At 37.1% G+C, this 16,969-nt stretch overlaps 2 protein-coding genes across 2 annotated transcripts in view; one reads left to right on the top strand and one right to left on the bottom strand.

Annotated features, from left to right (window-relative positions):
* The window catches only part of METTL15 (methyltransferase 15, mitochondrial 12S rRNA N4-cytidine), an 87,373-nt gene extending 84,182 nt beyond the window's left edge, over positions 1 to 3,191 (bottom strand). Inside the window, exons 1-2 of the mRNA XM_065755426.1 lie at positions 3,139 to 3,191; positions 1,808 to 2,087 (exon numbers count right to left, since the gene is read on the bottom strand). Of these exons, the coding sequence (XP_065611498.1) occupies positions 1,808 to 2,071 (264 nt within the window). The 5' untranslated portion in view covers positions 2,072 to 2,087; positions 3,139 to 3,191. The remainder of the gene's footprint in view (positions 1 to 1,807; positions 2,088 to 3,138) is intronic.
* An 803-nt stretch (positions 3,192 to 3,994) lies between these two features.
* The window catches only part of KIF18A (kinesin family member 18A), a 39,742-nt gene continuing 26,767 nt past the window's right edge, over positions 3,995 to 16,969 (top strand). Inside the window, exons 1-8 of the mRNA XM_065755418.1 lie at positions 3,995 to 4,337; positions 4,992 to 5,149; positions 6,084 to 6,188; positions 6,967 to 7,077; positions 9,050 to 9,247; positions 12,536 to 12,712; positions 13,444 to 13,518; positions 13,766 to 13,869. Of these exons, the coding sequence (XP_065611490.1) occupies positions 4,010 to 4,337; positions 4,992 to 5,149; positions 6,084 to 6,188; positions 6,967 to 7,077; positions 9,050 to 9,247; positions 12,536 to 12,712; positions 13,444 to 13,518; positions 13,766 to 13,869 (1,256 nt within the window). The 5' untranslated portion in view covers positions 3,995 to 4,009. The remainder of the gene's footprint in view (positions 4,338 to 4,991; positions 5,150 to 6,083; positions 6,189 to 6,966; positions 7,078 to 9,049; positions 9,248 to 12,535; positions 12,713 to 13,443; positions 13,519 to 13,765; positions 13,870 to 16,969) is intronic.

Here is a 16,969-nt window from a genome sequence, read left to right as displayed (position 1 = left end):
AAAGGAAACATTAATGCATGCAAGAGAGAAGGTAGAAAAACAAAATCCAAGATGAGAATTGATGCTTCCTATTCCCAAAAATAATTATAACCAACCAACCAAACATGGCCTTCCTACTTCTACAGCTATTTCAACAGAAACTGTACCACGCAAAGAAAAGCAGTCTGAGTTTTAGTTCAAACTTTCACTGATGACGCTTGCTCTAACAAAACTTGGTTGACACACTGCACCCTTTAGCACACTGATTTCCAAAACTTCACTCTTCATAAAGTGCTGAAAATACATGACTTACCATCTTTAAAAAAACACCTTTTCAATTATGTTTAATAGTTTAGACACATCATAAATGCCTTTGCTCAAGATGACACTCATTCTCTTATCTCTAACATTACTGGTTGACCACTAGCACAAGAATCTCTGCACAACAATCTGCACAGATGTGGAAAAAAAAATAAGAAACAATAATATGCTGCTTTACATTCATAAATATTTAAATGCTTAAAAAGCCTTTAGAGACCAGAGTTAATCTCTGCAGTTTAGAATGAGGAACAGTTTCATTTGCAAGTTCCACTCAAGGAAGTTTTACATATCAACAAGCAAAGTTTAATAAATAGTCCCTCGCATTAGCCTAAACTCCTAAGTAGATACTTAGACAACTGGAAAAAAAAATCATCTTTAAACACAGTGTCACAATTCATACATTTACCTCTTGTACAAAAATGTCATGATAGTTCTGAAACATTAATGAAATCTGAACTTTAAGTTCAACACGTTATTTCACTGTTTTGGTATTTTATTTTATTTTTTTCCCCATAACATTGAAAAGTGTTACAATCATATTTAAGACCTCACAGATGTAAACAATTTCACCACTTATATTACTACCTTCTGTAAAGGGAGTGTGAAACAGTATACCTAAACTGCATATAACACCTGCAGTGGAAATATACCAACCCTAAGCATAGGCAGATCTGAGCAAATCCAGATCCCGAAAGGAATCTTCCCACAACACCTTGGCAGAACCAGGCAGCTGGCAACGCTTGACCTGAACTGATACAAAACTGTTTCTAATATTACATAATGTCACTTGGTAACTACAGTAGACACCACTTCATACAATATAACCTCATGATAAGGAAACATAGTACCTGAAATGGACTAGAACAGTGAGAATAAGGGTGAGGAGGTTCAATCCTGGCTCCAGCCCTTCCGGTCACCCAAATACACTGCACGTACCTGAGCTCCCCTGGGTTGGCCCTGCATTCCCACCAGGTGCTCCATCACTGGATCAGGCCATGACTCAGCACTTCTGCTACACGGTTTAGTGACTGGACTCAGTAGGTCAGGCTGATGGCTGGATTTGATGATCTGAAGGTCTTTTCTAACATAACTGATTCTACAATGACTGGTTTAACCTACATACTTACTAGCCCTTACAGAAAAGAAAGAGATCTTCACAAATCAATGACATAACCATGCATAAGAACTCCTCCCTGCTACCATTAGTAATTTACATACCTAACACTCAACAAATGCACAAGAGCAATCTAGAAAAGCAAGCACAAAAGCAAGACATTACTTGAATGCCACAGCTTTAGCAAACACTGATTATTTTGCAGGATTTGTTAAGGTCAGGCATGTAGATACCAGATTTCTACTATCTTAAATATAAAACCTTAATCTGGATGGCAAAAACATTTGAAGCTTTAAAAGGTGGAATAGTCCTAGTGACTCACTTCTCTAGAAGAGTTATAAATTTTTCTTCTGGATAGAGAGTACATGATAACTATTAACCAGTTTAACTTACCTGGCCTGACTGGGGAGACAAACAATTAATAACCTCCTCCACCATCACTGGTACGTGTAATCTTCCAAAATGATTGTTTTCTGTACTACGAGGCAACTCCTCCCTTTCATGTTTCTGTGTAGTTTGCTCTGTTAACTCATATTCAGAAAGCTGTTTTACTGAGGAATGGATCCTTCTGGCCAAAGCAGCCAACTTGATTGGATTCAGTTCTAAGTTGCGTGAAAACAAGCATTTGTTACCTCGGCACAGCCACTGAGATAACATTTTGGAGTTGATCAACCTAGAAAAACAGATGTTGTGAATTAATTTGACAAATATTACGCTAAATACTTAAAAAAGACCCACACAAACAAGAAGTGTAATTGCTTTAAGTAAGTATTACACTTCACGAGATAGGAGGTTTTACAGCAACGTCATCTCAGCAAACAAGCTCTGAGAATCTTCCTGTAACTTCTTTTCAGCAATTTAATAGTCATCTAACAACTTAAGGAACTGAAGCGTTATTTTCACAAGGACTACTTTCATTTCCTTTACATTGCTAGGACTCTATCAGCATTCCTATGTCTGAGAGAAGTACAGCCAGAGGAGTGGCTGTGCTCTGATATTGTTCCCCTAGGTTCTGCTGTGCACAAGGCAACACTTAGCTCTGAATGGGAATGCCCGAGTTACCAGGTGCCCTATATTTCTAGTTGTAACAGGAAAAGACAAATCAAATCCTGCTACTGGGTTTATAACGTGGTTATAATTAGTGTTACAACCTACATGTGCATTAGGTACTACAACATAATAATTCATAGCATGTTAAACGTATATAGAAGGTTAACATAAGGAATAATAAAGCTCTATTTATATTTTTATCAGGTCACACCTTTCGTTGTATATTTCATACTCTCTCTTATCGCACAGAAAGACTGCATACTTTGGCAAAAGACCCTCTGAATAAAGGGCTACGTCTATATTCATTGCATTTGTAAGCACCTATGGCTCTACAATCTTGAACAGACAAGCTCAAGTACTTTGCAACAAACCCCAACACCTCTATACAAGCTTATATAGGACGGAAAGGCCTAGCTTACACAGTCATGTGCTACGACCCCAGGAGGTATCGTTCCTGCCCAGGCCTCAGCTTGCCATCGCTTCTCTATGCAGCCAGATAAACTTTTTGTGTGATTTAAGTTCGCAGGCTGCAGCAGAAGACTACAAAGCTAATCAGGCATCCGGAGCACCGCTCTTACACAAAAAGGCTGAGAGATCCGGGGCCTCCGAGCCTGAAGAAGACCGGAAGAGGATCTTATTAGTGCTTACAAACATGACGCAGGCCCCGCTCTCACCTTACAGCCCCTCACTGCAGCTCCCACCCGCAAGGCCCGCGAGACACCCCACGCGCACCCCTACCAGCACCCAACCCCGCGCACGCGCACCCCTGCGTGTACCCGGCCCCGCGCATGCGCCGCAACCACCCTCAGCCTCACGCTCACCGATCGCGCCGTCGCTCTGATGACGTAGAGATGGCGGTGGCCAATCAGGGGGCGGGGGGGGGGCGGCCGCTGTTATTTGAATTCGGCGGCCGGGCGGGGTGAAGATTGTTTCGGTTGCGGCGCGCGGAGTGAGCGGCGGTTTCTGGTGGTGCGGTGGTTAGGGCTTGGGGCTAACGGAGTGTTTTGTTCGTGGTCTGTGCTTGGTGTCGGGCCCTGCGGCTTCGCTGCCCTTCCTAGGGGTAAAAAACGAGGCCTGGAAGGCCTCGCTAGTCTCTGAGCATTTTCTCTGTTTAAACGTGCTTGCTGTGATACATCTTATCCTGAGGTTGCTCTGAAGTGTGCTGCAGCACGGGAGAGCTGCTCGCTGTGCAGCTGGCAGCAGCCGTGCGGGTCTGCTTTGAAGTGAAGGAAGACTGAAGGTGAGTCAATCGCTGTAGTAGAAAAAATAAATCCTAATCTTCTTGAGGAAGAATTGCTTAACTGCGTTAAAGCTGTGCGCGGCTGGGTTATGTTTTCAGTGCTTTTCGTAGCTTTATGATGATCGTTGCAGTCCATAGAGCCAACCGAGCACGGGGTAGGGACAGCACAAGTCTATGTTTAAGCCCTGATGGGAAGGTGACGTCTCAAATATAAGGCATTTTACTTTTTTTTGATTGTTAGCAGGAAGGATTCAGCTGCTTGATCTGAAGGAGCCTTGGAAACAGAGAAGGGAGAGCAGAGTGTTATGTCTGCTGCTCAAGAAAACGAAGTCTACAGCCACATGAAAGTGGTTGTCCGCGTCCGTCCAGAAAATCAAAAGGAAAAAGATGGCAACTTTGCTAAAGTTGTTCATGTTGTTGACCAGCATATGTTGATCTTTGATCCGAAAGAAGAAGAATTCAGCTTTTTTCACGGAAAGAAACTGACCCGTAGGGATGTTACTAAGAGAATAAACAAAGACCTTAAATTTGTTTTTGATGCTGTTTTCACTGAAACTTCAACCCAGTCGGAGGTTTTTGAGCATACAACCAAAAGTGTGCTTGATGGCTTCTTAAATGGATATAATTGCACAGGTAACTTTTCTTTTTTACCTCTTTCCATTTGAAAATTTTACTAATTTCTTTGGTGATTCTATACTTTTATCTGGCTGCTACAGTGGCCTTAGGGACACCTTTGAATGTCTTGTTATTATTTATAGTTAAGAGCATATGACTCATTGTATATGGAAGGTAGGCTAGCTATGTTTATTTTTGAAAAAGTTTGTGATAGGCTTGTAACAAGCTTCAGAATTTGATTTGAAATATGTATGCTTATGAGAAAAGTCTTTAAGGAAGTTATTCAGATAGAAATAGCCTCACTGAGTGTACTAATCTATTTCATCAACTTTTCATGAGCTTGTCTTTTTAACTGTCAAATAGTGTCAAATAGAATACTGGGAGGAAATGCAATATGCGTGCACAATAAGTTGTTGGTTTAGGGTTATGAGAATAAGAAAATAATATCTTTCACTTAAGTTGCTTGTGACTTTGAACTGGAAACTTGAAAATGCATGTGACTTTGAAAGAGCTTTATGATTTCAGTTGCAAAAAGCAAAGACTAGGTAAGAAAGTTAAATAGTTTATGAGAACAGTGGTACACCATGATGAGGAACATGAATGTCTATTTGTAGTTTATTCTTGATTGGTGTACTGTTATGTACTGTGTGTATTTGTCTTTACTTAATGTAGTGCTGGCATATGGAGCAACAGGAGCTGGAAAGACTCATACGATGTTAGGCTCCCCTGAAGATCCTGGAGTGATGTATCTAACCATGATGGCACTTTATAATTGCATGGAGCAATTAAAAGAAGAAAAAATATGCAATATTGCTGTGTCTTATTTAGAGGTAAGTCAGCTCCTGGGTTTCGTATGCTGCGTTTATGAAGGCATATTTTTATAGGTGAAGTTAAACTTATGTCTGCTCTTCTCCTACCCATTATGAGCTGTTTTGGGACTTTATAAGCCTGTGACTGAGTTGTGCTCAACAAATTTGATGCTGTTGATAGGCACCTATTACTGTCCTGCTATCATTCCAAAAAGGCCAATCACTTCTAACATGTTAATTTCACATTCTAATGATTTCTGTCTTGGAGATTAGTTAATTCCTTTGAATGTCTGTTAGTGTGTACAGGAAAATGTTAGCAATGATGTTAGCATTATCTCCTGTAAATGCTGTGATACTGCATAACTAAAAGATGGTTAATGAATACATTCTCAATAATAAGTTTTACTCAGGTTAATGAAATGCTTCAGTGAGAGCTTCTATGCTGTTGTTTAGCTCCCTACAAATAATTACTCAGTCTTTACTACTGGTCTCTCCTCTCATCTCCATATTTTTGGTGTTGCATTTCTATTCTTACTAGTACTTATCTTGGTGTTGCTACAGAGCAGTAGTAGTCAATTTATTACATTCTAGTGTTAAATAGTCTCCAAATCCAAAGTATGGTTTATGAATTGTAGTAAATGTTTTCTGTCAGCAGTTGCTGTGATGGTATGGGCTTGCTTTTGGACAAACTGTTACTGCTTTGTAAATAAAACCTAAGCATTCGTTACTAAGAGTGAATGACTCTGACTTGAATGGCTGAAAAAGATTCATTTAAACTGAAGCAACTGAGTTTTCCTAGATTGGTTATGGAAAGCTCTTTAGTGAAAATGCTACTGAGTGAATGTTTTATCTTAAAGTTATCTTAAAGTAGTATTAAAAGATTGGATTTGAATGGCAATCTTGTCAAGTAACATGGGATAAAGTTTCTAAGGAGATTTTTAATTCCCTTTCAAAGGTGTACAATGAACAAATCCGTGATCTTCTGGAGAACTCAGGACCACTAGCTGTTCGGGAAGATGATCAGAAAGGGGTGATGGTTCAAGGGCTAACATTACATCAGGTATGTAAGTAGATTCTGAAACTCAGGAGGCCTCACAATATTTGAGGTCAAATTAAGTTCTGGCTGCATGGTGGTAGTTGTTGTTGGCAGCTTACAAATTTCCTTGTGGCTTTTTTTGGCTAAAATCGTCCTTTCCAACCTTATGAACCTATAACTTAGTAAATGTCAAACCTAATAAGTAATTAAAATATATGTTATGAAAAAGCTACTGATGTTCCTAAGCAGAAATGGATCAAAATTTGTATGTTATCAAATTGCAACTGATGGTTTCATGATTTTCTTCAGGTTTTGGAAGGCTTGTTGTTTTAAGTTACCTTTTTCTTAAAAGACTTTTTGTCACTATACACGAGCATTCAAGAATTCTGAAAATCTTGTGCATAGAGCTTGGGTTTTTTTATTTTTAAATAAAGACATTCACAAATAAGTTAAAAGAGGCGCTGTTTCCAGACGAGCACAGGGATTTCCAAGTCAGCAATACAAGCTCATTTCTCAGTAATTAATGGTATTAATGTTGTGTACTTAACTTTTTTTTCCTACAGCATTTTTGAACCTGTTACATGCTATGTAGTTTCCAGCTTCTGTGTTTGAAATGATGGAAAGAGATTCATTAGTTATCCAGAACAGCAATTTTTGTAACTCTATTTTAAGTACTTTTATCTTTGAAGGAGAATGTTGCTTTTTATCTATTTTTATGTATTAGAGCCACTGTAAAATCTTGTAGAGCTAATGAGAAGGAGGGTTGAAACAAGTGTACTTACCCTGTGCTCTATCTTCAAAGCCTAAATCAGCAGAGGATATCCTTCAAATGTTGGACTATGGAAATAAAAATAGAACGCAACATCCCACAGATGCGAATGCCACTTCTTCTCGTTCCCATGCAGTCTTCCAGGTAAGATGACATAGCAGGTGCATGTCAGAATTTTTCTAAGTTTTACTTGTTGCCTAAATTTGAATACAAAGCTTACTTTCAATAATTTTGGAATGCAGAGCCGAAAGTGTTTCAGTTTGCTGAATAGAGTTGGAAGTAAACATTATTAAAAGCTTTCTAATTCAAACTGTAGTCCTTAGATATCTTTGCTCCAGGACTGTGGTTTGGAGTTAAGAATATGCTTTGATATTGTGGACTTACACTTCGGAAGATCTTTTAATTCTTTCTGCTCTTATTCAGCTCAGCATTCTTGTACAAAAAATATTTTACATTATGCATCTTATAAATTGAGTATTTCAAGCACTACTTTCCTATGTTATTTGGATTCATGTTGATTCGGGGATTTAGTTTTTTAATTTGTAGCCAGTTTTAAAACTATTAAACTAGTATTTAAACTGACACATTCTTGAGCCATGAATATGAAATGCATATTTCTATTTTCTACAGACAAGGGTTTTGAATAGATTGTACAAATGTCCTAGTATTTGATTTCTCCAAAGATAATTGCTGTTTGCAGACCACCACAATGTCCTTTCAATTGCTCTTGAATACAAACTGGTATAAAGAGTTGCATTTGGGTCCTGTTGGCTAAAACTTCTTCATGCATTGGCTACTGCCTATGGCACATAACATTATCTTTTTATTCATATGTTGCTATTCTAGGTGGTGAAGTATTATGAAGTTATTTGAGCTCTCGTCCTTGTGTTACAGTTCATTTATTATTTAAGTTAGGTAGTTATTAACTGTACCTATGAACTGAGACCATGCTTAATAACAGTAGTCAAATGTTCATACTATCATGAAAAGAAAGTTCAGATTTGTTTTATCTGGCAGGCATTGCCTTCATCTCAGTTCCATTCTAAAAATGGCAAGCAATTAAGTAAGCTTAGGGAGGCTGTTTCAGTCTAGTGGTATTTTTAACAGAAAGGCAAGCAATTAAGGGAATACTGGAGTGTTCATTTTCTCCAGCCTGTATTCTTTGTTTACTCTGGCTAATTAATCTCAGTGTAGGTATATTTACTCATCAGTAAATATTACCTTACTACTAAATAAACTATATTGACAGACTGTTTGTATTTTACTGTAATTTTGTTGGAATGCGTGACCCAAAGAAACATTTTGAGTGGCCTTGATCTTTCTTTAAATGCTTTGTTGCAAACTGATCCTGCTTAGAGAATGCTTAGAGAGCTTATTTGAACAAAACTCAAGTGCTTGAAAGTAGTGTAAGCTTTTGCAGCTAGCATATGTTAATCCCTGAATTACTTTCCTTCAGATCCATTTGCAAGATTGCTACTTTTAATAGATTTCTTATGACTTCTAAAGTTAGGATAGGTATTTCTTTGTACTTGAGAGAAGGTAGTTTAGAGAAGACACAGGAAGTGATTCCTTGGGAAAAACATGACTGCTTTTATCACTGAGTAAAATGTTAAATGGGATAGATTGCTGTTCAGATCAGGTCTGCTGCATTGGCTGTGTCCCCTCCTAGATTCTTGCTCACTTGAAGCTGACTCACTGTGGTGGAGCAGGGACTGACTGTGCAATAGAGAAGACTTTGATACTTTATACTTACCGTTTAGCAACAGTGAAAACATTAGTGTTATCCACCTTGTCACTGTTCAACTGTCATAAAGCCTAAAAGACAGCAATATATGAGCTTCTACACAGAAAATTAACTGATCTCCAGCCAAGCTGGTACAACCAAACTCAACTTTTTTTTCCTTCCCTGGAGCAGGTGAATTTGAGGTGTCAGAAATGGTTTTATGTTCCATTAGGGCAAACTGCCTGTTGATGAGTATGGGAAGATTTAACTCAGAATCCCAACAGGATTCCAGTGATAATTTCTTGATATAGTTGCTGCTCTGTGGAATTAAGTTACTGCTTAGAGGAATAAGAGGCTGGTTAGTGGTTAACTAACTTTTTTCTTGCCTTGTAGATTTACTTAAGACAACAAGACAAAATAGCTAGCATTAGTCAAAATGTTCGAGTTGCCAAAATGTCTCTCGTTGACCTCGCGGGATCTGAACGTGCCAGCGTTACAAATGCCAAGGAGGCTCGTTTTAGAGAAGGAGCAAATATCAACCGCTCCCTGCTGGCTCTTGGAAATATCATTAATGCCTTGGCTGATCCAAAGGTATGTGCTGATTTCTTAAGTGTCTTCAAATTCTAGTCCTGTGGAGATGTTTTCAAACATACTGAGCATCGTTTCATCTTTTTGACTCTATATGAAGAAAATATATAGTTAACTATATCATTTCTTCATAATGTGTCACCATGGAGTATATCCCTAAATGTACATAATAGGGCCTTTATTCTCTCAAGAGTGGAGCCTCTACAGAGTTTGCTGAGGGCTGGAGCAGGGAGTTTTTATAAACTTTTTAGTTGAGTCATCTGATGTAGCTAAATTTTTACATGAGCTTTGATGGTGACAGTAACTTCCATATGAAAGAGGAGCAGTGTGTTTTAAGTACTCTTATTTTTCTTATCTGATTATATTTATCTGATTATATTCATGATTGGAACCAGCATTGCTTGGATTGTCTGAAGTCAAAGGCTTCTTTATCTAAACTGCAGGGTTAGGTTTTTTCCTTCACATAAGAGTATTGGGTGAAAATGTCCTATTCTGTGTTGCTTCAAGTCAGAGCAGAAATACCGAGGCTTTAAACTGATATGACTGCTTAAACTGTTGTGGATTCTGTCTGTTATCAACTGTGTATAAGTCTATTGGGCCTGATGATGTGCATCCCAGGGTCCTGAGGGAGCTGCCCTACGAGGTGTGTTGCACTAATCTGGGGTAATCCAAATGTGTACAGTATGGTAGGACTCCTTAAGAGAAAATTGCCTCTGCCTCTTGATCTCTGGAAGTTTCTTTCATGTAATCTCTTGACTGATTGCTGGCAACAATACAAAAGAACTGTTTCTTGGTTGTTCTTTTTCTTTCCTGCTAATTCTTTTCTATTTTGTGAAACACACACTTTACACAGTAAATAGCACCTGATGGTTAGCTTTGGAGCCAGTTGATCAACATAATGCAAGTTCATTTGAGGATTCTTTTTGAGTTTGATAAAAAGGGTGGCATGTTTTGTGCATGGGAGTCAACTTGCCTTCAACTTTTAAAATAAAAGATCAGAAGTATCCTTTTACATAGGGGGTAGGAGAAAGCTAGTTGGGACATATGGTACTTCTTTTTTTGGATAAATTTCCTTTCTTTCCACCTCAATTTGTGGTTAAACTAACAGACATCATCTGAATGTGTTGTTTCAATAGCACGAGGACTTCAAATGTTGAAAAGCAGTGTTGAAATTATGTAATTGTCAATTGCTTTTCAACAGGGCACTCTTTTTGTGTGTTGAGAAAAGCTCTCATGGACATGCCTACTTTCCTGTTTGCTCTGTAATTATTTTTTGTCTTTCTGTATAACTGACTTGGTTACTGTAATCCTTTTCTCCCCTCTGATTTTTCTCGAGATTGCTTCCCTAAAGAATGTTTTAATGCTGCTGCTAGAGTTCTCCCCTGTCTCTCTTCCTTTCCAGTGTTGTCCTTTTACCCTTTATGTCCAGACTTGTCTTGTCATTAAATCTCCTAAGAATGTTGCTGTGTACTTTTTTTTCTTTTGTCAGCAGGGAGCACTTTGCATTTCCTTATCTACACTTCTTGCAAATGCTATGTTCTTTTCCATCTTTGTTTCTCTCCTCTTTTCTGGCTATAAACTGACTTTCAGATAGGACAGTCAGGAACATTGTATTTCCTTTGATCTTTTCAAAGTATTATCCTGTTTCAACAAACAATTTTTTGTAAGCATTGTCCCTATTTTAGTGTTTCATTGGGCAGGATCTGTGAAGCAGAGTTTTTTTGCTTTAAGTTGAAGAAAATTGTACCTGTTTGGTGCAGGTGTGCAATAGGAAAAATAGGAATAAAGTGTAGTTATTTAATCAGACAGCTTTAAGAAAAGTCTCAGCTGAATTATAATGAATGTAGTTAAGTTAGATACTATGACACTTCAGTTGCATTCTATTACAGTTGCCCAGGACAAGAAACAAGAATCAGAATATCATTGTTGCTTCTAGGGGTGGGAACAAATCTGCTGTCTAGTCAACATGACTAGTATTTCTCAGTAAATATATGGAGGGGAGATAAGACCCCAGAGTAGTACCCTGTACTGAAATTTTGATACATGTACAGGGAAGTTTTTCTATGGAATGGATTCCAAAAATACAACTTTACTTTGTGTACAGAAATACTTCTGTATTTCAAGAGGTTTAATGAAGGTTTTTTTTACCTTACTGAGTGTCTGCTGGCTCAGTTAAATGTGACTGTTAGCAGAGGTTTGATGAGCAGGGTAGTATGCCTGTCTAGTCAGTAGTGAGTTGTTAAATCTCAACCGACCAGTCAAAGGGATGATACTGTCAAGCCTTCTTGCCTTCAGCTACTTATGTTCACTTCCTTGCTGGCAGTAAGGTCATGTTTCCTAGATAAAAAGTAATGCTTTTGTTTTGGGTTCTATTTGCCAGTGTTTATTTTGAAGGGTGAGACAGGCTGTGCATTATGGATTTTGATTGGTCTTTTTCGCTGTTATGCCCACCTTACTTGTGGCAGTAAATTAGTTTCTTGATCTGGCTCACCAGCTCAAGGGAAAGAGCATGAACGATTGTGTGGGATATGGTCAAAACATCCTGAATTTTTGCTAAACTCAAGCCCGTAGCTTGCACCTCTTGGTCAGCTAACAATTTCTCCTTTCAAATAAAGAAAATGATCAAAGCTTTTATTTCTACTTATGCTGCCAGGCAAAACTGCATATTCTCATCACCATCTTGTTGGGGTGTAAAGCAGAATTTAGAAGGTGTACCATTTTATACAAATAAGATAATTCGCATGGACTTACTTAGTATGGAATTGGGGTGCTAGTAGCTTATGTACTGTGAGACAAAGAATCTAAATATGATGAAAGAAGCTATACTGAGCAAACTCAGGCAGCTGAGTTGCCTGGAGATGTGGAGTCACTAACATGGCGGATAATCAAAACTCAACTGAGCACAGTTCTTGGGAGCTTGCTGTTGCTGCTTTCTCTTTGAGCAGAGGGGGAGATCTTGAAAGGAAGAACTTCATGACCTGAATCATTCTGAACTGAAATGGTTTATCTTAGATTAATTAAGTTAGTTGCTCACACCATAAAGAATTTTGTTATGTGTAACAGACATTGGGAAGTAACCTGACCAGTAGTTCTGTTACAGAGGTATTAAATAATTCCAGGAGATATAAAGCAGATTGTTTTAGTAGTAAATGTGATTTTGAAGAAGTTGATTTATGTAAAAAGAAAGTTGTAGGTCTACTTGTGTTATGCTTAGTGGTATTCCTGGAATGGTAAGCCAACATTCAAGCACACTTAAAATACATTTGTTTAATATGTGTGTTTTCTTTCTAGAACAAGAAACAACACATTCCCTATCGAAACAGCAAGCTCACTCGTTTGTTGAAAGATTCCCTTGGAGGAAATTGCCGAACGATAATGATAGCTGCTGTTAGTCCATCTTTTATGTTTTATGATGATACATACAATACTCTTAAGTATGCAAACCGAGCAAAGGATATTAAGTCTTCTGTGAGTATATTGTTTTATTGATCTTTTGTCAAAATATAGTAATATTTTCTTCAGAGTAGGGTTGTTTCTTTCAGAAGACTCTCTTCAATTCACTTGTCTTCGATTTTGTTGTTACCTATTCTTTCTTCATCTGAGTGTTTGTTACTGGGACTGTGCTGCTAGCTGGTAAGATTTGGTCTTGCAAGCCTCAGATTTAGAAATAATCATCCACTGGTGGAGTCCACACCCTGTTTCATTCTTACCATTATGTTCTCAAAGATCAGTAAGGCACATGAAAGGTGTGTCTGAACAGTTAAGCAAAAGCATAACTCTGTCCGAAGTAGAATTCAGCTGGAGCTAAGAATCTGAATGAGATGATAAGGACAAGTCGCTGGGACTTCCTGTCTTCTACTCTGCAGTACGCGTCCAGATTGTTTTGACTTTTCTTTATAGTCATTTGTTCTGTAAGATTGAAATTTCTTTTACATATATACTCTTGCTTACAAAGTGTTTTAATATAATTCCCATTTGTTGCATACTTGATTTTTTTCTTCTTTTGAAGAAAACTATATGGCTGTGTGTACACTGACTGCGAAAGCTAAAAAGCTCAACATCATGGCCAAGAAATGTATTCATACCTTTCCATAGTTTATAGTGCTAATATAATAATGTAGTACTTAAACATGGTATTTTCGAGAGGGGAAATAGAAAATCTCCTTCATGAATTACAACTTGTTTCCTTTCTTTAACAGTTGAAGAGTAATGTTGTTAGTTTGGACAGCCATGTAAGCCAGTATGTTAAAATTTGCAATGAACAGAAGAAAGAGGTAAGTCAAAATCTCTTGTCAAAATCTTGACATGTCATTGTTACAAGTTTGAATTTAAATTAAAAAAGTTAATGTAATTGAACTTCTAGGGCAAGTATTGTCCTAGTAGTTTTCTATAGACTTGTCCTTTTTTTCTAAAAGGGCATCACTTAGTACTATTTCCCTGTTTAAAGACAAAGGGACAGAAAGATGTCTTCAAAAACTGAGGGTTTGAAATCCAGCTTAAAAGGTACCTCTTTTGTTTAAGATCATGATGTTGAAGGAGAAATTGAGATCATATGAAGAAAAAGCAAGCATTCATGGAAGCCAGGATTCTTTAATTTCAAACTGTCAGCAAGCGGACATACAAAGGTAAATTGCTCACACAGATTTTCCTTCATAACTAGAGTTAAGCTGATTTATAAAAATATTTGTAGAAGTTATTCTTTCATTATTGGTTTTGTAGCTTCTAAAATTGTTTTATATCAAGCCATGTGTTACTGTCGCGCCTGTTCAGAAAAACTGAAAAGGTGGGTTTAAAATGAAACAAACACTGTGTATTGGAGGAAATGCTTTAACTTACTAGGCAAACTATGCAGTAAAGTATTGCCATATAGTCTTGTACTCTGACTAACAAGAAGCTGATATGACTCACTGACATCATGATTTAGCTCTACTGTGAAGGTCTTAGATCTTACTACTTTCTTGTGGAACATTTACTGACAGTACTTTTCTTATGTGGTATAGATATTAAGGTGTGGGTTATATTTATTCCTATCAAATTTTCATTTAACTACTGGTATTGAGAATATTCCAATGTGATAGGAGATGGAATTTCATTAAAGTTATGAACTTTGATACACATATTTATTGAAATGCTTATGTGATGGATTTTTTTTTAAGCTTCTTTGTGCCTTCATCATTGAAATGTAATTTTTTTCATGGAGAAACTGGTTGTTTTTGTCCCAGGCTATCAGTATTCTTCTCTATAATGACACTTGTGTAATTCTACCATTGATAATACAAAAGATTTTTGATAAATCTTTGTCAGGATGCTCCTGTTACTCTGTTAGTGTAATAAGTTTATTCTGAGTGCCAAAACCTAAAGGTTTAACCTACAACCTAACAATCTTCTATCTCAGATGGATAAACTACTGTATTGTATTAAATGCCATATTATAACCTAAGTTTTGAGATACAATTTATATTTCATGTGAAGTCTTATTATATTTTGAGCTGATACTTAGTAATATTGCTATGAAGTTACTTTAACTCACCTAGATTTCAGATCTTATTTTCTTGTTCTTATACTTGTGCAAGGACTCACATCTGCAAGTGATGTGTTGTTGGAAGATGAGTTTTTACAACTTGAATGCGATATATTAAATATATACATGTTTGCAGACCTGGCAGTGTCCTATTATACAAAAATGATGGTGAGATATTTATGAACAAATATACTCAGAAATGATTTTTTGTCTGTGTGAGTAGAACAGAACTGGCTTAGGGTTGTTCACTGATGTGTTAGTGTTTTTCCATGTTAATATTTCTGCTAATAAGAAATGACCAGCAACTGCCAGCCAGGTAATCAATAGGAAAAAAAAAAAGATGGGAGGGTGTGGGGGAGGGATTAATCAAACAACTGTTAGATACATGTAGGCTGCACAGTAAGCTGAGGATAGGAAGAGAAGGATAAATCTAACACTATAGATCAGTGTTACATTTGAGTATTTTGTAATAAAATAATACAATACGTCTTAGAGAAGTGAAAATCATAATGGAAAAGCTTCCTGATAGGTATCTGTTAAATAATCTTGTAGGGTGATACAAACCCATTCTATAGTACTTGCAACATTAGGCAGAGTCCTTGAATAATGGAAAACCATTGTTGTTTTTTGTTGTTAATGGGGAAAGTAGTTCTTGTAACCTAAAAGATTCCCAACTTTTATAACATATATAACATTTTATAACGTTTATAACATATACCTTAAAAGCTGTAATATGTCAGTAAACTGATTAAGTCTAGACTTGCGGGGATGGCACGCGTTCTGGAGAGGGGTGGTAGCTTTTATGTTAAGACTGTTTCTAGGAACATGTTATCAAATGAAAGTTGATACTCTACAGCATATTAAAAAAATTCCAAACCTATATGCTTATTCTGTTGTATCTGCTCACAGTCCAGTTAATTGTTTTACCAGTAACCTTTCAGGGTGGAAAATGGAGAGATGTATGAACTCCAACTTTGAGCAAAGACACTTAACAGTTTGCTTTTCTGGGCTGACAACATAAAATGCATAAGTGTCAGTAGATGCTGCTGTGGCTGATGTATATCTTTGTAGTATCTTTCCTGTGAGGCTTGCATGGCAGGAGCTTCAGTTATTTTTTCATGTAGAATTTCAGTCACAGTAGGCTTTTAGTTCCTACTGCTTTTATACTTCTCGACCTTTGTGATGACTTCATGATGATCCCAGCTATCTTTCTCATGTGACATTCACTCAAGAAAATGCTTAAGATATTTGTAAGTATTTGTTACGAGTCAATAAATTCCATAAGAAGGTTAGGTTTGCGTTTGAAAGTCTTAGCAGATCTGTCCTTTCATATGTCATCATGTACTGCTGATATTTATCCACCTACTTAAATCAGTTAACACTTTCACTGGCCTCTTGAATGTATTTTCTCTCTGGGAAAAGCTTGTCAGATGGAAGTAAATTAATTTTCCAAAATTACAGGTGCAAGAAAGCAAGTGTTTATTAGAGTAGTACCCAATGAGATTTCACTGAAATTGAGATAGTATACTATCTTCCATACTCGGGCAGACTTGACTGTTTAGCAACAGATTAGGATCTTGGAGATTTTTCAAGAAAAGGAGGTAATCTTTGTTAGATTTGTTTGGCTGAACTTAAGCTTGTTAAGGTTCATTGTATATGTGATTTTTATCTACTAAAGGAGAAGAAATGTATTATATTATATTGTTTAGAGATGTATTGTTACCATCAAATGTCTGGATCAAAACCAAACAAATGACAGCTGTTAGGTATCTCTAGCTGTGCTTGTGAAACCTCTTAAGAAAACAGTTGAGAGATCATGTAGGGGAAGTGCTTTTACTTACTGCACATTGGTTGTCTCTTCATTCATCATAAAGTAACAGTTTGGTACTTTATTGGAAAGAGATGGCTAAGTGTCATTCTTATCTGTAAAATGCTAGCAGTTTGGACTAGTTCCTTATTTAACTGTAAGTTGAAGAGATCATTAAATGGCTTACTTTGCCCTGTCTAAATATTAACACTTCTAGTGTGGCATATATACCATCAGTTCTGTGAAGAACATTCTTTGTTTATCTATATTCTTCTCTCTCTCTCTCCTGTCTAAATTAGGGTTTTGGCTGCTTTGGCTACATCAATTCACATACCCTTAAATTGAGGGTACTTGAAGTAATCTATTAAAACATACTGAATAGTAGTATCACATGATG

This window comes from Cyrtonyx montezumae, unplaced genomic scaffold, assembly GCF_038088225.1.
Source record: "Cyrtonyx montezumae isolate F1298 unplaced genomic scaffold, pur_monq_1.0 scaffold_10, whole genome shotgun sequence".
NCBI lineage: Eukaryota > Metazoa > Chordata > Aves > Galliformes > Odontophoridae > Cyrtonyx > Cyrtonyx montezumae.
The sequence above is the reverse complement of the archived record's forward strand: the minus strand, read 5'-3'. Positions and strand labels throughout refer to the sequence as shown.